A 27,256-nucleotide genomic window follows, 5' to 3' on the forward strand; every position below is an offset into this window, starting at 1 on the left:
GGAGGGGGACAATCCGCCCCTGGTGTCACCGTTCTGGGAGGTTACACCCAAAGTAAAATTGCAAGTTTTTGAAAAATATAAAGCTAAAATGCATTTTTAAGACTACAAATTTTAAAATTTTCTGGGGGGGGGGTCACAACAAATAACTGCACCCGGTTGTCACCCATGCTAGGTGCACCAATGAGTATGTACACAAGTATATTTCTGCAATTAACGCAAAGGACATACTAAGCACTTGAGTTTTACAGGAGTAAAATTGCTTAGTTATTATTAACTTAAAACAAAGACTTACAGATCATTATTGAACTATTAACAAGAGTTTAAATAGGGTACCTTGTAAATCTGAACTTTTCGGAACCTGAACAGGGACCAGCCCCACTTAGTTTTTCTGAGGTTCTTCTGTATTCAATACTTTGAAAACATACAATTCTGCCAGTTAAGATTTTAAACTTAATAAAAATTTACTTTTTATTTACTTGGGAGCTCTTCAAAAAAGTGTCTGCTACAGATAGTTTTCGGCTTGATAAAAATAAAACTATTTTCTACAACTTATGAGAATTTTAATATTTTTCCACTGAGCTTCAAGACTCAGTTAAGGCACAAATTAGTTGAAATCAGTTCATAAGGCACAAATTTTAAACTGTCAGTTTCCAGGTCTTCTAAAACACAAGCTGGTTTCTGTCCATACATTCAGTTTGAACATTTAGGTTGTATGTTGACAAAATATTGGAGTGCTTTCTACAAAAATAATGGTAGACCTAATGCTTTTATATTTCGTGTGTTGTTTGTAACTAGGGGCGCCCCAATCAACTCTCTGTGGTCACTGTGACCTGAAGATGTGGTCAGTGACTGAAGGTTACTGTGACCTTCTGAAAAATTTCCTTATTCATACATCATTGCCTCAGAGCAACCGTAAGATATCTTAGTGTTTTTTCTGGGATTAGATATCTTACTGTTGCTCTGAGGCAACGATATTGTATCTTATAATACGGGCAAAATTTAGAGACGGCATTGAAATAGTAAAATGTTATCTATTTATATTTTTTAAATGTTGTCTAATGTTGCACCTCATATTAGACGTACATATCGTCGCATCAGAGCAACAGTAAGACATCTAATCCCAGTAATAACACTAAGATATCTTACTGTTGCTCTGGGGCGACGATATGTGTACATGCTCGTATTTTATTATTCGATAAAATTCAGAGTTTCATTTGGTGAACTGAGAATCTTCCCTCTCCCAAAAATAAAGTTTGGGGCGTCCCTGTTTGTAACAAATCATAAAAGAAAATTAGGGTAATTTTCAATTCATTTCCCTATTACCAACAGTATATCAACAATAAATTATAAAACATCAAATAATGTCAGTGCATTTCTTCTACCACTAAACAATCTAGTAAAAGATGCAACAATGTTCTAATAGTTATAGTTTTGAAGTCATAGTCGTAGTGTAAAGTCCAAGCCTGACTATAGCTGGACGATCAGTATCAGTTTTAAAAATTTTCTTTTTCTTTGCCACCATTTCAAAACATTGTTTTTGAGTCATCCACGGTCCAGGAACTTTTGAATGTTTGTCCATATTTCTGGCTTGCAATCCAGTTAAAGTTCACCCTTTGAAAATGAATTAGATTCGGTTCTTTCTAATTCTTTGTGATGATTATACATAAGAGCCTCCAGTCACTCTAAGTATCCAGGGCACGAACACAGAAACTCTTGAATAAATTCCTGGCAATTGTTTTCTTGCACATCCCACTCCTGCAGAAACAACGCCTACTAAGGTGTGTCTGTCGCCTTCACGTAGCACAAGTGGACCACCACTGTCACCCTATTAAAAATGAAATAATATTGTAAGAAGAATTAACAACATAGGTCTCCCAAGCTTTTACAGGTGATGCTGTAATGACAGTCAAAAAACTTATCAAGCCATGATATAAACTTATTTTTGTGCAGGTACATTAGGGTGGTTCAAAAATACATATACAGTGAAGCATCGTTTATATGTTTTTGAAGGGACTGCGTGAAAAAAGTATACAAACAAAAAAACGTATAATAGGTATAGGTTAATGTGTATTAGAGTTTGCAGGGACCAATTTTAAAAACGTATAATTGATAAAAACGCATAAAAGAGAAACATATAAACAGTACTTCACTGTATATATAAAAAAAAGCTTCTCCTAGATAACGGAATACCCCTCAATATTTTTAGACTTGTGGATACTAATCCATTGGAAGAATTTAACTTCCTATCTCAACCGAAAGAGGGTGCTCAACCCCCCTCCCCCAAACTTAATACATATGGGAAGGGGGGTTTAAAAAATGCATTGAACAGAAAAAACAATGCTACATATTATAATATACACTAGTAATATGCACATACAACATACATTGCATTAAAATAATTATTTACAAAAAAAATACAGTTTGGGAAATTAAATGTTTCTAAACTTGTAGCATTTTCTATACTACGGCTAATGTTAAATTTAAGGGGTCATTGAGCACCTTTTTAAAATTTGAGTAAGAAGCTAAGCCTTTTACAGCATAATACTATTAGTAAGTCTAAAAAAAAAAAAACAGGGTGTCCTGGACTTTAGCTGAACTAACCTAAGGTATATCCCATTAAAAAACTCTGTTTTTTCATTTTTGAATGCAATTACCGTTTGGTTCAAAGCTGAAAACAGTCGGGTTGTCAGATGAATTCAGAGATTATCCGAGAAGCACATTACTTTATGAATTGTGTCTTGTTTACACAAAACATACATTTTTTCTGCTTCAAAGTCGTTGTCATGTGTATGTATGTGGCCCAAACGAAAAAAAGTTCAGTACCATTTTCATAACGAAGGGTGGAAAATTGCATATTTTACTCGCCACTGGCATAAGAATTCACTGGTATAGAAAAATCACTCGCCACTGGCAATTAGATTTTTCTAATGTGGCTGATGTAATTTAAGTTACTGAATTTATTTTTTATATGTGTATCGTGTAATATTGGCTGGTAAGAAAAAAATACTGGTAAGGTTTCTAAAAATTTCCCACCCTTGCGCATAGCACTAAAGTTTTTCTAAACAATTTCAGAACATTTTTTGAATAAATTAGTGAATTGAAACATTTTGTATCAAATGATTGAATTGGAGAAGGTCAGATTTTAAGTTTTTAGAGACTTCAAATAATCGGTTGATGCCGTGTCAAAATGCTTGGTGTCAATCCACTAAGACAAGCAACACAACTGCCAATTCCTTGGGCTTGTGGAGGAAGCTCGCATTTGTAGAAGGTTTGCACGTTAATAAGAATGCAACCAAAAGGAAAAAAGAGACATGGGAGTTATTCTTACATGATTAATTTTCAACAGCAATAGCTCAACTGGAAATTCATTCAAATTGGAAGTCTTACTAATATTTTTACTATTTAAATCTGAGATGATTAATTTTTAGCAATAATAGACCTAAGTGTAACTTTAACTGACAATTCATTCAAATTTGAAATCTTGATTATAACTTTAATAACATAATATTTCAGTCTTTGTAATACAGTAAAACCTGTGAAGTTGACCACTCTATATTTCACTCCTAGTTTTAAAAATATTGGGTCCAGGCTAACAGGTGCCCCTTCTCCCCCCTGTGCACGCCCCTGCCTGTATTCATAGTAACTGTTCCACAACTAGTCACAGTACCTTTGCCACTGGCGACTTAAAAGGCGACTTTTGCAATTATTTCTGACCGTAGGCGACTATGGCAACTTTTCTGATAAAAAACGGCCTAAAAACGACTATTTTTTAAAAATTGGCCACTCTTTATAAGTTTAGGCGACTTTTCTCATATTTTGTGATATTTATTGAAAAAAGAAAAGAAATAACGATGGGTACAGGCGCTCAACAAGCCGAGGAAAATACTTCCTCTGTTTTAGATTTCAATCCTTTTGCATCTTGTAAACATTTTGATGTTTTTGACGATCCGAAATTATTTTGACATATGCTATCTTTGCTTAGCTTATTTTATGTTTTATTTTTATAAATAATAAATAAATACATTTTCGGAAGCATGCCAACATATTACTTATACGTCGCGGATTACTGTTCCACTGTTCCCGTATTTGAGATTTCAATCCTTTTGCATCTTGTTAATATTTTGACATTTTGGACTATCAGATGTTAGTTTGATTGTATGCTGTCTTAGGTTAACTAATTTATAGAATTTGGGTGGCAAATAGATGCTACTTTGGTTTAAAGAGCCAATTAAAATCTAAACTCCTCACTATTAATACACAAATAAAACTATACAAAACCCTTATTAGACCAATCATTTTATATGGTAGTGAGACATTGGCAATTAAAACAGAAAAAAATGGCTGCTCATTTTTAGTCTAAAATATCTGAGCAGATGCAAAATGAAGACTAATAATAAGAGACTCTTTGGCGAAATACTAACATGTAAGAGATGTAAAAATAACAAAGGAACTATAAAAGAAAATGGCATCTGGGCACACAAGTCATATAAAAATTACCTGGAGGAACTAAGAAAGCTGATAGAACAGACTTTGAAGGAAAACAAGAAATGTAAAACGATGATTTTAAAAAAATACTGAAGAGAGAGGAAGAAATCAAATGTAAAACAATATTGGTTGAACAACTCAAAAGACAAGGCAGAGGTGATTGCACAGATATGAAGCCCAATCAAGAACCTCCAGATTCTCTATTCAAATTAGCAAACCAATGACTGAAATCATCTATTGAGAAAAGTGATTTGTCCGAAATTAGCTCAGGAAAAGGGGTGGTAGAATGAGCAGAAAAGTAACAAGAAGGGGGTAGAACAAAAAGAAACAAAGTTAAAATTATTGTTAACGAAAGAAAAACCAAGTTTTAGTGATTATGTAACTAAATCCCTACGAAGTTTTTCCATTTTGTCATCAAAGTTTTAAATTAAATGTTCACAATTTTTAACTATGCAGTAATTTTCTGCTGATTTTAATCACAGAGATTTTAATCAGAGAAAATATGTTTAATTTGCCTTCAAATTAAAAAAAAATCTTAAGTTTTCCTTTCACTTCGTGACACTTAAAACGTAACGTTACATGTATGATGTTGCGTGAAAAATAACTATCATTTTTAAAACAGTAATTTCATTGAAAAATGCTAAAAATGAACTATGTAAAGGTCAAATCTGAGAAAATAAGTTTTGATTTTCTTGTATTTATAAGATGTAGTCATGTTTTAAGATGTTGCATTGTGTGGTTGTGCCATCCAATGTAGTTTTTGAGTTAGCAAATTAAAAAAAAAAAAAAAAAAATGGTAAAAGCAACTTCACCGATTTAAAGCGCAACCAAACTGTTCCTCTGAGTAGACTATCTAGGCAACTATTTTTTAAATTTCAGGCTACTGAAGCAAACTATTTTCAGCTAAAATTTTGATGGTAACCCTACATAGGAGTTTCGATCCCTCATGATTTTAGAAGCACCTACTTTGCAAGAACTTAGTGGTTCCTGATGCTTTGCATTGATATATGAATCCCTTGATCCCGAGTCTGATACCATAACCACTAGACTCCCAACAGCCTTTTATTAGCTGCTGAATCTCTTTTCCTTTTACTTGAATGCAACAGACAGCAAATTCAACAATAGTCATATTTTGGCTATGAGTGCAATTATGAGAGAGCTTGTAGCTTTTTTCAATCATTTTGAGATTGTTGAAGATGAATTTAACAACAACATATGATAAATCTTAGGAAGGGGAAAGTTTACTTCCCTGATTCAAATCAAAATTTTATGACATAAAAGCAGGGATGCCTTTGCCCCATGCTTATTAGATCGATGGCGTTCTCTCAAATGCTGTAGATCCCCCCCTCCAAGAATGAGTAACATTTTCCAAGACATCCTCCCTCCATCAAAATTTTAATCGCACAGCCTGTGCCATGACCCTGGCGATCGTATATAGGTGGGCACTAGAGATGAGTTCGGGCTCATTTTTGAGAGCCCGGGCTCGCCCGAGCCCGAAAATTTGTAACCGAGCCCGCCCGAGCCCGAGTGATATTGTCTCGGACCAAAATCCGAGCCCGCCCGAGCCCGAAGGAAACTCTCTTGTATCAAAAACTGAGCATTCTACAGTCTGACATGATCTCTCTGTTAATGAAAAATGTTACGTCAACTGTTCTTCATTAACAGAAGTTTCTAAATTTTCTTAAAATGCTCCACTTCAAATGCATTACTGTATGACATATTGCAATAGTAATCGCAAAAAAACACTATAAATAAACGTTAATTTATTTATTCATTTATTTCTGGGAAAGGAGGGGGGGGGGGGTAAATTTGACATTGATTGAACTGATTTAAATGTTCCTTTAATTTTCTCACAGTAGGAAAATGTTTATTTGCTTTGAATTTTTATGGAGATTGGCGATTGAATATCTGTGCTTGAGCCCGAGCCCGCCCGAGCCCGAAACCTATTTTCGGTTCTTGAGCACGAGCCCGCTTCGGGCCCGGGCTCGGGCTCGGGCTGTCGGGCTCGGGCTGAGCCCGTCTCATCTCTAGTGGGCACCTCCCTCGAGGGAACTAATAGAAAATAATCTTATAAGTGTTAATTATTATTATTATTTTATTATTATTATTATTGTTTTTAAAAATGATAAACTTACCTGACATGAATCTTTCCCTCCTTCTTTGTATCCTGCACATATCTGATAGTCATGTATTTGTACATATCCATTATATTCTTCTGAGTACCATTGTGCACATATGCTATTGTTCAAAATTGGAACTTGAACCTTTTGTAGTCTTTTAGCTTTGCCTATTGAGATAAGAAAATAAAATTTCAAAATTAGTTTAATCAGAGCTTTTATTTTGTGGAGAATGCTGGAGGTGGTATGGAAAGGCAAGTCACATAAAAAACATGGAAATTTCATTAGCGTAACGGCACCAGTAACAGACATGCTTAAGCCATCGCTCTCAGGTTAAATCAATTTTCTGAGCCTTTTAATATACTTAGACTTTTAAAACTATTTTTCTCTCATACAACTACATCTCATCTAACGTTTGGCTTCATCTGGATCCTCTGAATTAGTTAATGCTATTTTTATTTGCTCGATTTCGAAAAAAGGTCCGACCCCCAGTAACAGACACCGAAAATTCTGATGATACCCAGTAACACATAGGATGAGGAAAGGATGACTTCAAAATGTGCAAAAGTTCTTTATTTTTAGATCTAAAATCCTATTAAATTCAAATGAACATGAAACACAGGCATTCCTCATGGTGTCTGTTCATAACCTTCCACGACGGCCTTGTAAATACCAACTGGCTCATAAAATTCACTTTGATAACACTAGAAGGTTTCACTGTATTCATGGGCCGCAGCAACATTAGTTTTACTCGCTCATAATAATAGTTAATGATTTAGAAAGATTTCTGCAGTGAAGTGCACTGCCGTGCTAAACACAGACGTCGTTCTGAACTTGACAAAAAAAAAAAAAAAAAATGAGTTATTGTCACCAGGTGGTTCTTTGTGACATATTTTACTTACATACAATGTTCTATGGTCATTTAAGAATGGGAAACATTTTTTTTTAAAAAATCTAAAAAAGGGACATTTGAATGAAATAGATGAATGCATAAAACTTTTTAAAACGATCAATTATTCTGACATAAATTTATTTTTTTTTATTTATTTATTCTTTTTTGCATGCTTAAATGTTTAGAAACATAAATACTCTTCTGTCTTATGCTACTTACTATCTATTAGTAAAATAAATTTGTTTACTAGATGAAAAGATGACGCTACTAATAGAGATTTGTTGTTTTATTTTAATATATTGCCATCTATGAACAAACCGATTAAGTTATTAGAAAGATCGACTTTTCATAAATGCCGATAATTCATTAAAATTATTGCTAAGTAAAATTAAAGCAAAACTTATAGAAATGGGCAACTGGCGCAGGGAGGGTAGTTACATTGTATTACTGCACTGTAAAAAAATTCCCAAACGTTACTGATTTTTTCCATGTAACGTTTCATGATTTCATTGATTTTTATCCACTTCCTTTGAAAATCAAATATCATTGTCAGAAAGTTTCCTAAACTGCTACAAGTTGCACAAATGCAGTTCCCTACGTTAAAATATTTTTAGCCTCCAGTTTAAAGATTAACTGAGCGCATTTATTGAGTGTATCGGCTTCAGCTCAATTACGGCACGTCCAGACTGACTAAGCTCCCAGTGAGAGTGAATAAGTCTCTGGATTCCGTAGCTTTGCAAGATTTGCCAGTAAATTACTTTCTTGATATTGCAATTCTGTCTTAGTTTCGGCCATGTTTACAATACTGCTGTTGGAGCTTTCTTGGTGATCAGGAAGATGTTAAGCTCTTGCATTATACCTGTCCAAGTTTACTCTGAAGGTTCCAGAGACACGACTGGCTTTAAAGGGGAAGATTTCTGAATTGTTCAGAAAGATTTCAGGATAATTTCAGGAAGGTTACTGAATTTTAGCAGGAAATATTTCTGTTTTTTTTTTCAAAATATGTTACCGACAGAAATTTAGGCACATTAGCTGACCATGTTTTCCAGAAACGTTTATGAATTGTTATTGCAGTGTGAAGACAATTTTGACTGCTTTGTTTTTACTTAAATGCAGAGCAGTTGAAAAATACCATAGCTAAGAACAAATATTTAAAAAAATGTTTAGTCAGTTTTGCAATTGAATGTGCAGGGTTTTAATATCGCTCTTTTTTTTTATTGTTGCTTTGCAGGACGTTGATAAGAACCTAGCAAATCAATGGAAGGTGTTTCCTTCATATGGAACAGTAACTGGAGAGCAGTTAAATAATTTCGACAATAAAGAAACTTCATTGCCTATTTATGGAATAGTGCTTTTAGACCTCACCTTTGTCCAGTTCATTGAGCCACCCCCACCCAACAACTGTGGCATTTCTTCCGGCCAAATCCTGGTCAGGATCCGGTAAACATATAGGCTGCCTTCTCTCGTCAAATTCCAAGGCCCTACGCAACTTGAGCAACGCCAAGTCGTTGGAATATCGACGAGGTTGTCCAAATTCTGGATGGACGGATATTTCGTCTATTGGAACATCCAAATCCGGTCGAAAACCGTCTATGGATACTTCTTGACCCCCAGCTCGCACTCGAAAATAACGAGCACTGTACCTGTAGATGGGAAAAAAACACTCATTATTTAAACACAAAATGAAAGTAGAATATCAAACTATTTCAATAAAAACCACGAAAGTTACATTTTGGGTTAACCAGAGTGCCCACGAGGGGGGGGGGGGTGTAGATCCATGGCGCAAAATGTGCCATTAAAGTTTTTGAGGGAAGTAGTGTGAGAGATTTTTTGATCTCATTGGGGGGGGGGGAGTCATATTCTGGGGGCTCTCTGTAGTATTGGGAAAAGGGCATTCATAAAGGCTCTATAGCATTGGAAAGGGGTGCACTTTGCCCTTAGAGGGGCCTCTCGGTTAACAATGAAGCTAGAAATTATTGAACACTCAGACAATCGATGAAAAGCAAGAGGAACAAAACATTTCCTTAGAACTTATCTTCTAAGATGACTTCTTTGAACAGGGGCACTTTGAACTAAAATTTTTTGAGAGGAGTGAAATTCTCAATTTACCGAATGAAACTCTGAATTTTACCGAACAACAAAATGCGATCATGCTCAAACATACGTTTAATGAGAAGGAAGAAGATCCATTAGGCATTTGCCATAGTTTAATACTGTCCTCAAATTTTCCGAGTCGGCAGACAAAATAAGAAAATCTTTGGGGATCAAGGGAGGACACAGTGACCTCCCATGCGGGTGACCTTTATCAGGGGCGGATCCAGACTAATATTTTAGGGCAAAGGTCATGCTCAAGAATAACCCCCCGCCCCTCCCAATGAAGGAACTCACGGTTTTAGTACTAAAAATTTCTGAAACTGCTTGGAGTTCAAAAAAAAAAAAAAAAAACCTAAATCGTCCAGGAATAAGGCATTTAGTAGAGCATAAAAGTTTCCTATAAATTTCATAAGCAATGAAAAGAACCATTATTTCAAATATTTACTTTAAAAAAATTAATGAATCAGAAAGATTTCTAAAATCGTTTACTAGTAGATTTTATTAATCAAGTATTGAGAACAATATGGACTGATAATGTTGTAGGCAGTTGAGAGGTCCTTGTATCCGCTACTGATCCTGATCTTAAAACGATTTTAGTCTGAAAATCTGACACTTGTTCAGGGTGCAACCACAGAGTTAATTAGAATCAACATTAGGGTCAGGGGCGTGCACAGGAGGGGAGAAGGGACACCTGTTGGCCCGGGCCCGAGCCTGAATGGGGCCCAATATTTTTAAAATTAGGCATGAAATATAGGGATAAACAATATGGAGGGGGACCAGAAAAGTCATTTGTGACGGGCGCCAAAATTTCTGCGCACGGGCATAGGTATAGCATAACTAGATGAACAACTCCGTAACGAAAGCCAATGGTTGCCATTGAACGCACGAAATTTGAAATAGACGGGCAAAAGCTTAGCCTAAGCAGATGCAACACTGTTTGCATCAGGCCCGTGTCCAGGTTTTCATAAAGGGAGGGGTTTAAAAGCTTACATCCTTTCCCAAGGAGGGGAGAGTGTAACTGTACTCCCCCACCCCCAGAAGAATAATTCTGGCTGCGCAAATAGCAGCAGTATTCCTGCATACATTTTTTTAAATCAAACCTTGTTTGTTTCTTTTTTAATCAAGTCTGTTTACTATGCAGTTTTTTGCAATTAGTATTAAAAACCGCCCACAGATTCTTTTATAATGCATCATGTATATTAGGTTTCATATTCTGAAAAGCTGCATAAAAAAACAAACAGGAAAAAGCTTATTGTAGAAGCAAATTACATTTCCAAACACAATCAATGCATATTCATAGCTGCAACATATACTGAATTCATCATAACCTCCTTAAGCAATATTAACGCAGTTGATGCTTTTTGTTTATAAATCATTCAGCAATTCCCCCCCTCCCCCATAGTTTTTCCAAAATGTTATTCCAGTTGGTAAAGCTCCAACAGTCTTAAATTGCAGAAAGAAAAACTTCGGAGAGAATTTTTTTTTTTTTTAAAGCACTCTTCATACAAACTTTTTCATTAAAGTTATAAAAGTCAACTATGCATTTTCTTTTTTTTTTTTTTTTTTGCTTATTATATTTTCTCCAATGGGAGGGGTTAAACCCTTCCCATTGAAGTAAACCAACTAAAACCCTCCCCTTGGACACGACTCTGGTTTGCATCCTATCATGCTACGGCAAAAGTTGTTTCGTGCATGCAGTTTTCAGATTATTTGCCCATCTATGAGAAGATCTCGTTGCCCATGTAACCGGTTTCTAGTTGTATATCTAGTTAATACTACATCTATACATTAGGTTAAATTACAGGCTGTCAGCATGAATTGTTTTCGGATCGCAATCACGTGATCTTTTGGCGAATGGTTTTGCACAAACGCTGTAATACCTCCCTCCTTCTCCCCATCATGAAGAAATGAGCACTTTCAAGGTCAGGTTTCTTTCGATGATTAGCACACCAACAGTCAAGGGCCGAAGATAACTTGTGCAAAATCAATCCTGTCGTTTGATTTAAAATTATCTAAAAAATATCCATAAAATGATGTAATCTATGGAATGCTGAAGTTTGTGAATGTTTATAGAGTAGCTTCAACCTGTTGTAATTTAACTGTTTTACATTTGAATACTGTTCAACATACCTTTTAACGCAATGAGCAGCGGTAAGCACCCAGTACCTGTTGATAATCGCCCCTCCACAGTAATGGGTTGTTAGTAGACGAACAGATACCTGGAAGAAATGAAAAAATATTTAATACTGTCGAGTCCCGACTTACACGAGGGATGCGTTCCAAGATTCCTCCCGTAAGTCGAAATTTCGCGTTGTGGAAAAATGTAGGCATAATTTTTTTTAGAAGCATACCAAATTCTTTTAGACACTTATAAACATCTCTCAGACTGCTTTAAAGCATTCCTCAACTGTAAATTATAGTTTCTTACTTAAAGAACTAAACTTTTACTGGATTGAAAAATTAAAAAAAGCTGTTTTATTAAACATGAAATACTTTAAGGTGCACAAAATAAATAATCAAAGACTTAAATAAAACAACACGGCACTCACAGTGGATTAGTAATAATAATTGTGAGTAAAAAATTAAGAAGACGATGATTTATACTCCATGATCAGATTATTATCTAATACATTTTTTAAGATACGGTTGCTTTGTCTTTTCTTTAATACGTTTCCATTTATATGGCAACAGTTCATCTTCCTATTATCTTTAAACCACAATACAAGAACAGCTTCCATTTTCATAGTATTTACTTCGCTTAGACATTACTCTCCAAGCTTCAATATTGGAACTAAGTTCTGAACTTTTATGGATATCTTTTTGTTTCGACTTTTTAATTGTATGTGTGGTAGATTCACTCATATTTATGTCGTGCTACCGTTGACGTCTCGTAGTTTGAACAACTACCAAAGCATATCTAAAATATCTAGAATCTTAGCTTTTTTTTTTGTCAGAAAAACTTTGTTTTTCTTCCCATCTTTACAAACTTTAAATAAAACCGCGCACTAAGATGCCATTATATTTTATCAACTTTAATATTTAGAATGAAAAAAAGATAAATGAAAGATACTGAGTAGTTATTTGATGCACTAACAGCGCGATGTGTAGACTAGTTTGGTGTGAGAACTTTCGCTGTCAGTGATGCTAAACATATGTCATAATATTCACGAAACCAGTATTTAGCAGAAATAAACTTAAAATATGTTTTTAAAGAGAAATGTTCAATCTCTTGCGCTCCTTTTTCCGTTTTTCTATATCATTGTTCAAACGTGTGAAAATAGTCGTTTCAAGTTTTTAAATGTTATTAAAAAAAATTCAAAATAACCACAGAAAAAATAAAGAAGCGCATTTCCAGTTCTGTGTCATAGCCATCGGTTTAAAACAAACCGCATGAAAATATTCCAGTAATTTCTCGAATTATGCTTTGAATAGGTAGCAGATTTTCTCGTAGAGAAAGCATTAGCGTCGAAATCCAAGATGGACGGTATAGAAGAGCCTTAAGAGCTGCTCCATGAAGAGGGGACGTCCCCCCTCCTCCTTTTTTTTTTTCAAATGTAAGAAAGAGCAGACCCAGCTTCCATAAGTTTATGAAGAGTCATCACTAGATTTTGAGGACTATAATCAGGAAAATTGCGTTTTATGAATATGGTGAGAAAGAATTAGTAACACGAACACCTGCATATACAGTCAAACCCCTCTATAGCGAATCCGGGATATAGCGATCTCCCGGTTGTAGCGAACCTTTTAATTGGTCCGAACTGAAGCCCTATGTCATTAATACAATTCCATATGCTTATAACGATCCAGAAACACGAAAAAATCGACTATAACGATCCTAAAATGTCTGATTTTTCAAGTTCTTCTTTGCACATGCCCCAATGAAATTCATTAGCAATTGTTCTCTCAGCAAACTCCATCTTCTACAATTCTCAACCCTTTTTCTAGGAAATCTCTAGTCCAAATCACATTCCTCATTTATTGTTCCTTGCAAGAACAGCTGCTTCTTCAGGGGGGGGGGGGGCGAGCCGGTTTTCAAGCTCCCTCAATTTTCTCAACTGGTTTTAGTCAGAGGACGAGATTATTGGTCACTCGTATTTTTAGTTTAATTTCCACTGCGGATAATCGTGTGAACTAGGTAGAAATCATCATGGCCAGTGGAAATAAAGGGAAAGCATTTTCTGTTGAAGAAAATGTGCAATTAATTCGCAAATTAGAAAGTGGCGAAACCCAATCCTCACTTTGCAAAAAATTTTCGCTCTCAAAATCTACTGTAGCCACTATTTGGCAGAACCGTGATGCAATTGTTTCTGCCTATGAAAGAAACATAAACGGCTGTAAAAAAATGCGAAAAGCAGAAAGGGAAAATGTAGACGAAGCGTTATTTAAGTGATTCACTCTGCAGAGGAACAGAAATGTACGATAACGGGAGCCATTTTGCAGCCAAAGGCAAATGAATTTGCCGAACATTCTAATGAAAAAGGGTTTGTCTGTTCTAACGGGTGGTTGGATAGATTCAAGAAACGGCACAACATAACTAGTGGAAAAGTTGTGGGTGAAGCTGTAAGTGTGTGCTCTTCTGATGTGAAGGATTGGATGCAAAATGTGTGGCCGGATCATTCGAGATTACGACGAAAAGGATATTTTTAACGCCGACGAAGCGGGCTTATTTTATAAGCTGACTCCAAATCAAACATTGAAGTTAAAAGGTGAAAAATGTGTCGGCGGAAAACACTCCAACACACGGATAACCACTAATTTGTGCTAACATGACTGGCTCTGAAAAACGATTTGGTTATTGGAAAATCGAATAAACACAGGTGCTTTAAGAACGTGAAGAAACTCTCTCTAGTTTATAAATCAAACAAAAAACCTTGGGTCCATTTCTGCTGCAAAAGCAGCTGTAAATATTTTGAACAATTTTTTTGCGACTGAAAACATTGACAAACATATTGTGGATTCTTTTGCAGTAGTTGAGAAAAAAATTGATATGCATATAAAAGTTTTCAACCGAAAATAACGTCTTTCTTCCATGCTACTAATAAATAAAAAAAAAAGTAAAATTTTAATTTGCTTATTATTGAGTAAAATATAGTTACTAGTTATTTCCAAAACTTAATTTTATTACCCTAACTACTAATTAAGTCATTGTGCAATTATGATGATTATTATTGTAAAATATTACCCGAATTTTGACTATTTTTTGGAAAATCGAATGTAGCGAACCCCCGGTTATAGCGATCTCTCATCGGTCCGTTGAGGGTTCGTTATAGCGGGGTTTGACTGTAGTAAAAGTATAGTATTTGTGCAGACAAGGGGGGGGGGGGATCCGGGGGCACTCCCCCGGCGAATTTTCGAAATTATAGCTCCGAAAATGTGGTGTTAGACTATTTGTAGATGACCGCAGGCGACGTTTGCGGGAGAGGGATTTGAAGATTTCCCCTAGAATTTTTTAGAAATTAGAGAATTAAAAGCACATGTGTAATATATTTAAATGTGAGCAAATGCTTCCTCGGAAATTTCAGGAGGATCTTTAATTGACCCTCAAGTTGGAACATGAAATAGTAATATGTACCACCAATCACTTTTCATGAGCTTTGAAGGTCAGGCGCGCCCAAAATATTGTTTGTAAGGGAGGAGCACACCTGGGAGTATTTTTAATATTTTGAAATGCATGCCAAACTGCCAGGGGTTCGATATCTCATTTTAGTCGCAATTTCACGTTAGAGAAGGAAATGGCAGCAATAACTTGAAAATTTTTCGAAGTTATAAGGTCAATTATTAATGATGTTGGGGGAGAAGAGTAGAGGTTCGGAGTGCTTTTTGACAGTAAGATTTTAAAAATGGCATTACAAATTTTCTTTGGGTGAGTTTACGGGAAGGAGAAGGAAATTTAGGAACTTTCCCTTCTTAAAACACATTCTGAAGTTCTCTTTAGTAACGTTAGACAAGGAAAATAGGTAGGTTCCCCAGGAAAAACTGTTTGCAATCGAAGTCCAAAAAAAATTATTTTTGATTATTTTTGGTACGACGGTATAAGGGGCGGGTAACAGCTGCTGTTCTTCACGTAAATTTTCGAAATCAAAATTCTGAAAATGAAATTTTAAGTTACCTTTAGTGCTATTAGGGAAGATAGCAGGGATTGGGGACTCGGATCAGAAAATTTTCTAAAATTAAGAGCCTAAAACCCTAATTTTGGACGATCTTTGGTCTTGTCAAAAAAGTTAAAACCTTCTTTTGGATCAGTGATTAGTGCCAGAAGTTGCTGCCGCGGCATGATCCGACTCTCAGGGCCATTCCAAAGTCAAAGAAAAAAGGAAGTCTATGAAATTGAAGGACTCTTTTTTATATCAAATGGGTTTTAAATACAGGGGCTTCTGCCGCGGAAAATTTAAGGATTTGTAGTCTTGAAAACGCATTTTTGACGATCTTTGGTAATGTTAGAGGGAGAAGAGGTATGAGGGTAATTGTAAAACTGTAATTGTTATGTCTCTAATTACGTTAATAAAAGGGCGGTTCGGGAGTTCTTCAACCAATTTTTTTTTTTTTTTTTTAATTTGTAGCTCTAAAAACTCAGTTTTAGAAAATTTTTGGTGATGTCAACTTTTGGTATGCAAAGAGAGGTGCAGGGGCGCTCCCCCGGTTCTTTTTTGAAATTGTATCTTTTAAAACCCAAACTTTTGATTATCACCTAGTTATTATGCTATGGGAAGGGGAGTTCGGGATTTTTCGAAATTATAGTTCCAAAAACGCAGTTTTAAACGATCTTTTGTAATGTTAGGGGGAAGAGAGTTTCAGTGTCAATCCCTCGTGGGATTTTTTTTTTTTTTTTTTGAAACTGAAATCTTTAGAATGCGCCATCTTTGGTAACGTTAAGGTGACCGGTAAACTTTCGCAATTGAAGCTCCAAAAACATTATTTCGGTTGACTTTCAATGCTGTTAGGGGAAGGAGTTTCCAAAAGCTCTCCTCCCGGAAAATTTTCGAAATTTAAGCCATGAAAACTAAATTAAAGACAATCTTTAATCATTTTGGCGAGACGGGGGGGGGGGGGGATGAAGGCAGAGAGACATTCCGCCAAAATATTTTGATCTCAGCTTTAAAATGCAGATTTTAGAACATCTTCGGTAATGTTGGGGGGGGGGGGAGAGGTTTTGGGGGCCTTCTTCGGTAATTTTCGGGGTGCTTCAGCGGAAATTTTTTCCAAATTGAAGCCCTAAAAACAAAAGTTTAGACGATCTTTGGTAATATTGGGGGGGGGGGGGGGCATTAGGGTGGTTCAAAAGAACTTTTTTTCAGCTAGAGTCCAGGACTCCCCCTATTTTTTTAGACTTACTAATAGTATTATGCTGTAAAAGTTTTAGCATCTTGCTCAAATTTTAAGAGGCTGATCAATGACCCCTCAATTTAACATTAGCCGTAGTATAGAAAATGTCATAAATTTAGAAGCATTTAATTTCCCCAGCTATTTTTTTTAAAAATAATTATTTTGTTGCAATGTTTATGCATATTACACGTTTATATTATAATATTTAGCATTGCTATTTCAATTCAATGTAGTTTTTTTAATCCCCTTCCCCATACTTACGAAGTTTGGAGGAGGGGGTTGAGCACTCTCTTTCAGTTAAAATAGGAAACTAAAAAAGGGGGGGGGGGAGGTTCTGACCCTGTGAACCTCCCCCCCCTTCCATCTGGCTACGGCTTTGTGCCCCCAGAATATCTAGACAAATATTTGTTTTACTTTCGTTTTAAACATTCAAACTTTTGGAACTACTTGTGTGAGTACTTGCAATATACCAGACAGCCGTGTTATCACATCTAGAGACTGCAGATACGTTCTTGTTAGAACTCATCAGTCTGGAACAGTGAATAACCGAGCTGGAGGCAGATGTCATCTCATTGAAGCTGAGAGCTCCAACAAACTGATAGATCAAGTAAATTGATCTCACCAGCGAGTGTCTGTAGTATGGTACGGTTCAACTCATAAATTGAAGGCAAAGCTTGTAATGGAAGGTTTTTTTTTTTTTCTATTTCAATCATGCTTCGGCGGGGCAGCCCCTATGAAACTGTCATGATTATTTATCTATTCATTTTTGGTAATAAGCTGAAGCATGTCTTGGGTTTCTTGTACAATGTACTGAATACTTTTTTTTTTATTAAAACAAGTATTCGAAACATTCAATTCAACGAAATTCAATTAGGTAAGTTGTAAAAAACAACTTGTTCTTCATTATGTTCAAAGGTTTAATTGCTTAATTTTCAAATCTTGCATTTTCTTTTAAAATTTTGCTGAAAAAAAATATTTTTTGTCGCTAGAATTCCACTAGTTATTTTACTATTAAAACGTATTTCAATTTTTTAATACAGAGACCATTTTCTTTCTTTCTTTTCTTTTTTGTTCATCATTAAATCAAAATTAGCAGCCTGGCGACGGCCCTACTTTGACATGTTTATTGTCCCCTAGGAACTAGAAGCAGCTGTTGGGGTCTTACAAGGTCCTGGGCAGTTATGCAAAAAAAAAAAAAAAAAAATCTTATCGGCCGATGAATTTACAGACACACAGAAAAACATATTATTGCACACAACATGAGTTTGTACTTTTTTATATATTTTTTAAATTTTGTAACCATTACTTTTCTTGCAGCGATTTTCTTATAAGTCATTGAGAAATGTACTATATTTTTTGATATTGCCCTAGACATTTATTTTAATTTTTTTCAAAAGGAAGAAAGATTGTGAAAAAAAGTAAAATCTTTTTTGTTTTTATTTTGAACCATTCAATTGTAAAATTCAGTGCGGCCCAAACAGAGGCGGCCCACCGGGCAAATGTCCGGCTGCCAGCCGGCCCCATCCGCCCCTGGCCGATACTTCTTTCAAACATTATTCGTGCTGTGGACGAGAAATTGGCGTTAGCTATAAATTTAAAAAGTTCGCGTTATAACCATTTCACGTAAGTCGAATCGCGTTGTAGCGGGAGTCGACTGTACCTAACTTAGATTGCTATCATGGCAATATAATTAAGAAGATTCAGAGAAGAACTTAACACCATACAGTTTTAAACATTAAATGATTGTAAATTTTAACACTATGGTTGGGGCAAGTCTACCCCCAGAAAGGTACCGCAGATCATGGGAGCCCACGAACGGGTGGATATCAGTACCTGATAAAAATGTGAAGGAATCGCCCGTCATCCTTCACACGACAGTTAACACTTCAGGCACGCCAGGCACATGTGGCGCTACCATTCTCATCCCATTGTGTTGAGTCAATTTTTCAGTTGATTCAACTCACTTCCACTTTGGGAACCCATGACTTACAACAGCGTTTCTTAAATTGTGTTCTGCGGAACTCGGGGTTCCATGTAGATCAATCAAGGGTTCCACGAAACTCTCATTCTTTATTTTCCTCTTTCTTTTTAGAAAAAATTAAAAATATATTAAAATAGTAAATTTTAAAACTTAAACTTCAATTTTACACTTTACAATTTTGTTGTCAAAGTTGTTTTCAGATTTTGTTAATTTTCAAAATTGCGTTTGACATTATTTGAAATAATTTTCACTTTGACTGTAAATAAAACATTTTAAGAATGTTGCTTCAAACTATACTACTTACGAAAAAACAGGGGTTCCACGAAAAAACTGGTTTTTTAAAGGGGTTCCACTTATTTAAAAAAATTAAGAAACGCAGACTTAGATAACATTTTGGTTTTGGAGAACTCCGAGACTCCCCAAACGCAAACTTTTGAGAAGGTGGCAGTATCAATTTGTTCAATGGAACACTAAATTTTGCCGAAATGATAAAATACGTTTATGAACAAATACGTTCATCTGATGTGTCCGAATGTCCCTTCTCATCAGCCTGATGAGAAGGGACATTCGGACACTTAAAAATTGCAATATTGTTATGAGGAAACTGAATAGTATCTAGTTCAACTCTATCTGTCTTGGGACTGTCCACAAATGAAGTCACGTTTTTAAGGGGAGAAGAAGGTTCATAAAATTATAAATTTGTGACGAGGGGAAGGAAAGGAGTAAAATTAATGAATGTTTAATCACTTTTCATATGCTTGTTATGTTTGCCACGGAAATTCTGAGACTTGCTTTTGCTTATATATCAGCAAACTAGACCACTTAGAGACATCGGGATTTCACTAAATCAGGGTTTCTTAATTTGTTTGATAAGTGGAATCCTTTTGAATGTCCACATTCTTTGTGGAACCCCTGTGTTATCCTTAATAGTATAGTTTGCATGCAACATTCTAGGAATGCATGAAAATACACCGCCAGCTCAGTCAATTCCAGCCGAGGACTGCAGTTTCGTGCTTATTAGCACTCATCAGCCCGGCATAGGACAAGCACGTAGTGCTAATAAGCGCGAAACTGCAGTCCTCGGCTGGAATTGACTGAGCTGGCGGTGTATTTCATGTATTTCTGCCTTAGCCCTGGCTATAGAGCGGCAACTTACTGAATATTAGGGTGTCCCAAAAAAATGAAAGTCGTTTTTTTTGAAAGCATACCCTCTTATTTTTTTCCTTTTGTATCAAAACCGTTGCAAAAAAAGTTTCATGCAATTTGAAGCACGGTAACCCGTGCCGACTTGCGCCTAAACGTTTATATAGCACATGTATTCCTAAGCAAGCGAACGCAGGCGACGCTATACTTAGCGAAGCTCAAAACAGCTCTAAATGGTGATCAGAAAACAAATCAAAGCAGAAAAACAGATGCTGGGAGCTTATCCGTGGCAATGTGCAAAACGTTAAACGGGTCAGTACGAATACACTCTGATCAGTGAGCGCAGTATAGTTCTTCCACAGTGAGCGAAACATAGCAGTGAATTGCGAAGTTGGATAAAAGAGAGATATTTTTAATAGGAGTAGTAAAACATCAAATTACGGGCTCAAAACTTCCCTCCAACGAACAAGTTCTGTCTGTTTTGTTTTATATATTCGAGAAGTAAATTTAACCATCAGTGAAAGTGCAAATCTCGCTATTCAGGAATGAATCATCTTTTGGGAAAAGATACGCATTTCCACAAAATCCTTGCCAAATTGTGCGAATACACTTAAAAACCTGCATCAAATTTGGAGAGACTTACAAAAAAAAAAATGCAAAGAAACAACAAGAAGTATCCAGGCAGCGCCAATTAGAATTTGTGAGTAATTAAAAAAAAAAAAAATTGATATTGCACATGCTGATGCACTTTAGTTAATCAAAATGGAGGAAGACAGGATTTTCTTGCAAATGGAACAAGTATGTCACAACCTGAAAGAAGAGTACCAGAACCTGGAACAAGTATACCAGAACCTGGAACAAGTAAATCAGAAACAAGTAAATCAGAACCTGGAACAAGTAAATATGTAATGAGAAGCGATTTTATTACTCCAAAAATAGTTGCTGCATTGGACAAGTGTCAGTTAAGTATATGACATTCTGTGCTTATTCTTGAAGCTACTATAGACGCACTTGGGAGGAACATTGATAAATTTCCGATAAGTAAATATTTTCACTTCAAATAAATAGAACCGACGACGAGCAGAAAGAGCGCGAGGAAAGAATAAAAGCTTTGAGTGCTCGAAAATCAGAAGATCGCTAACCTATAGTTATTTTATATTGATGTAAGGAACAACTCATTGCTGCGCCTAAGCTGGATAATTATACAGAAAAAAAAAGGCACAGTCTGTTGGAAGGCAGTTTTAGATTGGAATCTCGAAGAGAAAGTTCAAATTCTCTATTGTGATACTACAGCTTCCAATACAGGTCATTATAATGGTACTTTCCCCCTTCTTGCGCAAAAAATTCATAGAGAAATGCTTTCCTTTGCTTGTCGCCATCATATATATAAACTGGTATTAAAGGCAGTATTTGAAGCGAAAATTAAGCAAGTCATAAGAAGCCTTGATATTGCAGCTTTCAAAAATCTCAGAGAGTCTTGGAAAAACATAGATTCCACTAAAATACAGTGCTATAGAGGAGCTGCGGGGTTGTTTCGAACTGTACCCGAACTTGAAAATATACTTGTCTTTTACTGTGCTAAACTTACAAATGTAACGGTTAAGGATGGCTATCGAGAGTTGATAGAACTGTCTATCACATTTTTAGGTGGAGATACAGAAAATAAATTTAAAATAAGACCACTGGGAGCCATGCATTAAGATCGATGGATGGCTCGAGCGATTTGCTCCCTAAAACTATAACTGTTTAGTTCACGACTAAAATTAGATACGAAGTAAAATGAAGCATTGTCAGATGTCGGCTTGTTTGTAGTGACGATATACGTGAAACCATGGCTTTTCAATGCATTTTGGAAGTCAAAGCACTCAACAAAGATTTGTGCTTTTTGATATTTTTAAAAGTGTACGAAAATGTTGACATAATTATTTCAAAAGCTGCTCCGCAAAAATTCCTCCAACATTTATGGTATTTATCTGACGAAATAGCTGTCTTAGCTCTTTTTGATGATGAGGTAGAAGAATACAAATACAAAAGTGACGACCAGCAACAGGCTCTGGGCCCAGCTAGACTGGTCCTAGTCAATTTACAATCCCCAGTGAAGATCAATGGCCCTCTTAAAACTGTCTACTCCTTTGCTCATTACCACCTCTTCCGGTAAGCTGATCCAAGGTTCCACTACCCTGCTAAAATAATAATTTTTCCTAATATCCATGTTAGCCTGAGATTTAAATAGCTTAAAACAATGACCCCTTGTCCTGTTTTCAGTGCTAAACTTTAGCCCCGTAACATCTTTCGTTTTAATAAATTTAAACAGCTGAATCATGTCCCCTCGGTCTCTTTTTTGCTCAAGACTGTACATTTTTAGCCTTCTAAGCCTGGAATCATAATCTAAGTGGGAAAGTCCACTTATTAGCCTTGTAGCCCGCCTTTGAACCCTTTCCAATACATTAATGTCTCTCTTAAGATAAGGAGACCAAAACTGAACAGCATACTCCAAATGGGGTCTTACCAAACTTCTATATAAGGGCAGAAGACCTTCTTTAGATTTATTTGAAATAGATCTATTGATAAACCCAAGCATCTTATTGGCTTTGTTGCTAGCAATGCTGCACTGTTGGCTAAACTTTAAATCCTGACTTATTAGGACCCCCAGATCAGTAACTTGTCTGCCTGACTAATGACTGAACCTTGTAAATAATAACTTGTACACTTATTTCCATGCCCTAAATGTAGCACTTGACATTTCCCAACATTAACAGCCATACCCCATTTATCAGCCCACTCCGTAATATGATCTAGATCCTCTTGCAGCTGATTTGCTTGTTCTTCATTTTCTACAGTCCCCATAACTTTGACATCATCAGCAAAACAATTCATGTTCCCAGAAATATTTTTGTGAATATCGTTCATAAAGACAATGAACAAAACAGGCCCTAACACTGATCCTTGAGGAACCCCGCTTAAGACCTCACTCCAATTAGAATAATTTCCCCTTACAACTACTCTTTGTTTCCTTCCGGTCAGCCAATATTTTACCCAAATGAAAGTTTTCCCTCCTATTCCTATATCAGCTAATTTGCTAAGTAAAGCAACATGCGGTACCTTATCGAAAGCTTTTTGAAAATCAATGTAAACAATATCTACAGGCTTCTTATTGTCCAAAGCCATGGTAACTTTGTCATAGAAATGTAATAAATTAGTTGCACAAGATTTATCTTTCCTAAAACCGTACTGAAAACTAGTCAATAGATTATTAGTCTGTAGAAAATTTACTATCTTAATTTTCATCAATGTTTCAAAAATTTTGCAAACCACCGAAGTTAGACTCACAGGTCTATAATTTCCCGCACTCCCTTTAGACCCTTTCTTGAAGAGCGGTGTAATGTTAGCCAGCTTCCAGTCCTCTGGCACTGTCCCCGAATTATAAGAAGCATTGAAAATGTTTGCGATTACATCTGCTAATTCCTCTGCACATTCAACTAAAATTTTCGGATAAATATTATCTGGCCCCGGAGCATTAGTCTCTTTAATTTTTTTCAAATGAAGTAAAACGTCATCCCTGGAAAATACAAAGTCCTCAAGCTGTACTATAGCTTGTGTCTTGTTGGTGTCAACTGTTGAGATACAGTTATCGTTAAAAACACTCGAAAAAAAGTTATTAAGAACATTAGCAATATCACTATGGTCCTGAATTAAAATTCCGTGCTCATCAACCAGTGGCCCAATATGACTATTTCGAACTTTCCCCGAATTAGCGTATGCAAAAAACCTCTTGGGATTCCTGTTTATGTTATCTGCCAGTCTTTGCTCCAACTCTCTTTTCTGAATCCGTACCAAATAATTAAATTTACGCCTTGCCTTACAATATTGGAGCCTATCTGCACTGTGACCTGTTTCTCTAAACCTGTGAAGAGCAGCTTGCTTGTAATTTAGAGCGTCTTTAGTTTCCCTGGAGAACCACATAGGGAAGGAATAAAATAAAAAATGGTGACAAATTTATGTAGAGAAGCCTTCTAGACCCATGAGAAAAAATACATTCCATCAAAGCAAGATCTTGTGGTTCACTGTATGGTAAGCTTTGCACACTGATTTTCTTTAGTTGTTTAATTATTCATTTATATCGTGCATTTGTTACCGGTTATTTTATTATTTTGCAAAGAAAACAATTGATGATTCCATATCAGCAAAAAGCCAGTCATTGTTCACTAGACTTAAAAACTTATGTTAGTTTTCTCAACGAGAGTCCCTCTTTATGGGTCAATAATACTTCATTCCTTGAAGCAAAAGAGATGATCTCAATGCTTAGAGCAGTAAACGATGTAAGAGCGGTAAATATGATACAGGACTTTCATGACTTGCTATCAGCTGATGAGGAGCTAAAACAATTTGTGTTACGTTGCGTTCGAGAGCACCAGAAGAGTTATTATGACTGCAAAATGCAAACATTGAAACGAAAATATGTGCAGTGATGTTTCTTGTAGTGTAATAGTGTTGTTAAATATATGCTTTAAATAAATTGATGTCGCGTGTAGTAAGGAATTATACAATTAGCAATCTTCCCACTGTAGTCGCCGTACAGGATTTCAGGTCCAACTTTGATGTCAAGTCGGCACGGGTTCCCATTATTTTATTGCAATAAAATTTTTTTCTGATGTTTCTGAGGTGAAAAGGAAAAAAATATGGAGGGTATGCGTATTCGATTTCAAAAATTTTTTTTTCGCCAATATATCTTGGGACACTCTACTGAATATACCTGCCTTGCCTGCAATATTCGAGTTGAACCGAACCATTGTTTCGGTCACTCGTCTGGTCAGTGCTAATTATATGTTAGCTACCAGTTTGTTTGGCACTCTTGGTTTCCTTAAGAGGTTTTCCACCTCCAGCTCAGTCAGGTCCTATGCCGAGCTGATGAGTGTTAACAAGCACGAAACTGCAGTCCTCGGCTGGAATTGACTGAGCTGGCGGTGTATTTCATGCATTTCTGCCTCAGCCTTGGCTATAGGGCGGTAACTTACTGAATATTCTAGGAATGGTTTATTTTCAATAAAAGCGCTTTTTTTTTGTAAAAACAAAAATATATATATTTTTCGACATGACCTAGGGGAAGCTGCTGTACCCACGGACAAAATTTACTTTTCAATTATTGCTGGTCTCTGGGAATGGATAATCGATCGGAAAACTTTTCTGGCAGAATCTACAACTTATTTAATTTGGAAATTTTTGTCAGCTGAAAATCTCAATGCTTTCAACTTCAAAAAAAATTTCTTAAAAACCATCTTTTTTGTCCGTGGGTACAACACCCCGTTCACCCCGTGGACAGGTAGGTGCCTCTGTACCCACGGACATCCAAAAACGTAATTTATAATTAGATCTGAGGAACTGAATTATACTCAATACATTTTCATAAGCCATTTTATATTGAAATACTTCAAACATCCATTGAAAATAACATTAAATAAAATATCCAACAGAAATAAAACTGAAAATTAATCGAAGGTTTTTTAATATTTTATTTAATTTTCCTTATTTTTTAACATCAGTGAACTCTTTAAAAAGTTATTACTCTTAAGAGAGTGATTGATGTTATGAATAATTAATATGTTTTTAAACAAAAAAAAATAATAATAATAACTGGATTCATGATATTATGGCTCTGTATGTACCTACATAATAACCTCAATTTGTATGGAAATTGAAACCTTTAACCAAAATTAACCCCATTACAAAAAAATTCAAACCAACAAAAATCTATAAAAGTCGACTTCAAAAGAAAACAGGTGGGATTGACCACCTGTAGAAATCTTCAAGCCCTACTTCAAATTTATCATCAATGTTGAAATCAAATTTCGGACGTTGATGACAAGGCACCATTTTGAAGTACTACTTCACATTGTAAGAAGACTCACGTGTGACCCCAAGGTCCCAAGGAGGTTAAAAAAAAATTCTCATGTTTTTTTTAACTTAGTTAGACTCTACTAAAATCCGAAATAATGTAATAGAATCTTAAATATTTGTTTGATGGCGTTGAAACTTCCTGGGGTACTGGAGAGAGCTGTGATACAACGTCCGTAGGTACAACCGTCCGTGGGTACAGCAGCTTCCCCTACTAATTTAAAAGTTAACTTTAACTTCTCTGAAAACTATCTACAACTAGTTTCAAGGAAAATTTTAAAGTTTTTATTTAAATGTTATGAGTAGCTCCTATTTTTACTATGACAAATACATCCTTAATATCAGGCTTTCTGGAAAAAAGGTTGCATTCTCAGATCAGGTTCAGCACTTTGCGGTGATATTTAGTTTTTGTTGATAGACAAGTTAAAAACATAAATTAAGTTGTAATTCCAACAAGAAATTTTGAGACAATTGAGGACATTCATCTTTAACAGCGCACCAGAATTTCGTTGAATGATATTTTAAATTTCTGGTGCAAAGGAAGGATCATTTGCCATTTCAATAAAAGAGTCGTTTTGTAGAGCTGACATAACTGGAGGTTATACATTGACAATAAAATGGCATTTAATCCACGATTGATATTTTCCTAGCAGAAAATACACATTAGACACTTAACTCAAACCAAATGTTTAAGTAACTAAAAAAAAAATTTGAATTTTGACATTTTGAATTCAAATTATGTTTTTCGCAATCACGAGTGTGTGTATGTAGGCGTGTGTGTTTGTGTGTGGGGGTACGGGTTATGTGTATGTGTGTGTAGTCATGTGTGTTTGTGTCTGTGGGGGGGGGTATGTGTATGTGTGTGTAGTTTGTGTGCAGACATGAATGTGTGGGTAGTTGTGTGTATGTGTGTGAGTATGTTTTTGTGTGTGTATGTGTGGGTGTCTGTATGTATGAGTGTGTGTATGTGTGGGTGTCTGTATGTATGAGTGTGTGTATGTGTTTGTATGTGTGTGTAGGTGTAGGTGTGTGTAGGTGTATGTGTGTGTATGTATGCGCGTGTGTGTAGGACATGGATGCAACCTGGAGACGGCTTTCGCTAGAGGTGCAGCATCGTGAGGAGCCCGTCGACGGTGATGGTGCGGAGGGTGGCGGGAAAAATCAAAGGAACGTCAGAAACAGTCAAGTGAGAACAATAAGCAATCGTGATTGCTCAAAAAAAACCGCAAGTTTCGTGGAACCTTGAGTGATCTGCATGGAACCCTGGGGTTCCGCGAAATACAATTTAAAAAACGCTGCACTAAATGATTTGCTTAATCTTAAGGTCCA

General features: G+C 35.9%; 1 protein-coding gene across 1 annotated transcript in view; it reads right to left on the reverse strand.

The window, feature by feature from the left end:
* Positions 1–1,084: 1,084 nt before the first annotated feature.
* LOC129228388 (serine proteinase stubble-like) overlaps positions 1,085–27,256 on the reverse strand; it is a 99,943-nt gene continuing 73,771 nt past the window's right edge. The window contains exons 3-6 of the mRNA XM_054863066.1: positions 11,719–11,807; positions 8,860–9,137; positions 6,621–6,772; positions 1,085–1,825 (exon numbers count right to left, since the gene is read on the reverse strand). Of these exons, the coding sequence (XP_054719041.1) occupies positions 1,658–1,825; positions 6,621–6,772; positions 8,860–9,137; positions 11,719–11,807 (687 nt within the window). The 3' untranslated portion in view covers positions 1,085–1,657. The remainder of the gene's footprint in view (positions 1,826–6,620; positions 6,773–8,859; positions 9,138–11,718; positions 11,808–27,256) is intronic.

This window comes from Uloborus diversus, chromosome 8 (genome assembly GCF_026930045.1).
Source record: "Uloborus diversus isolate 005 chromosome 8, Udiv.v.3.1, whole genome shotgun sequence".
Taxonomy (NCBI): domain Eukaryota; kingdom Metazoa; phylum Arthropoda; class Arachnida; order Araneae; family Uloboridae; genus Uloborus; species Uloborus diversus.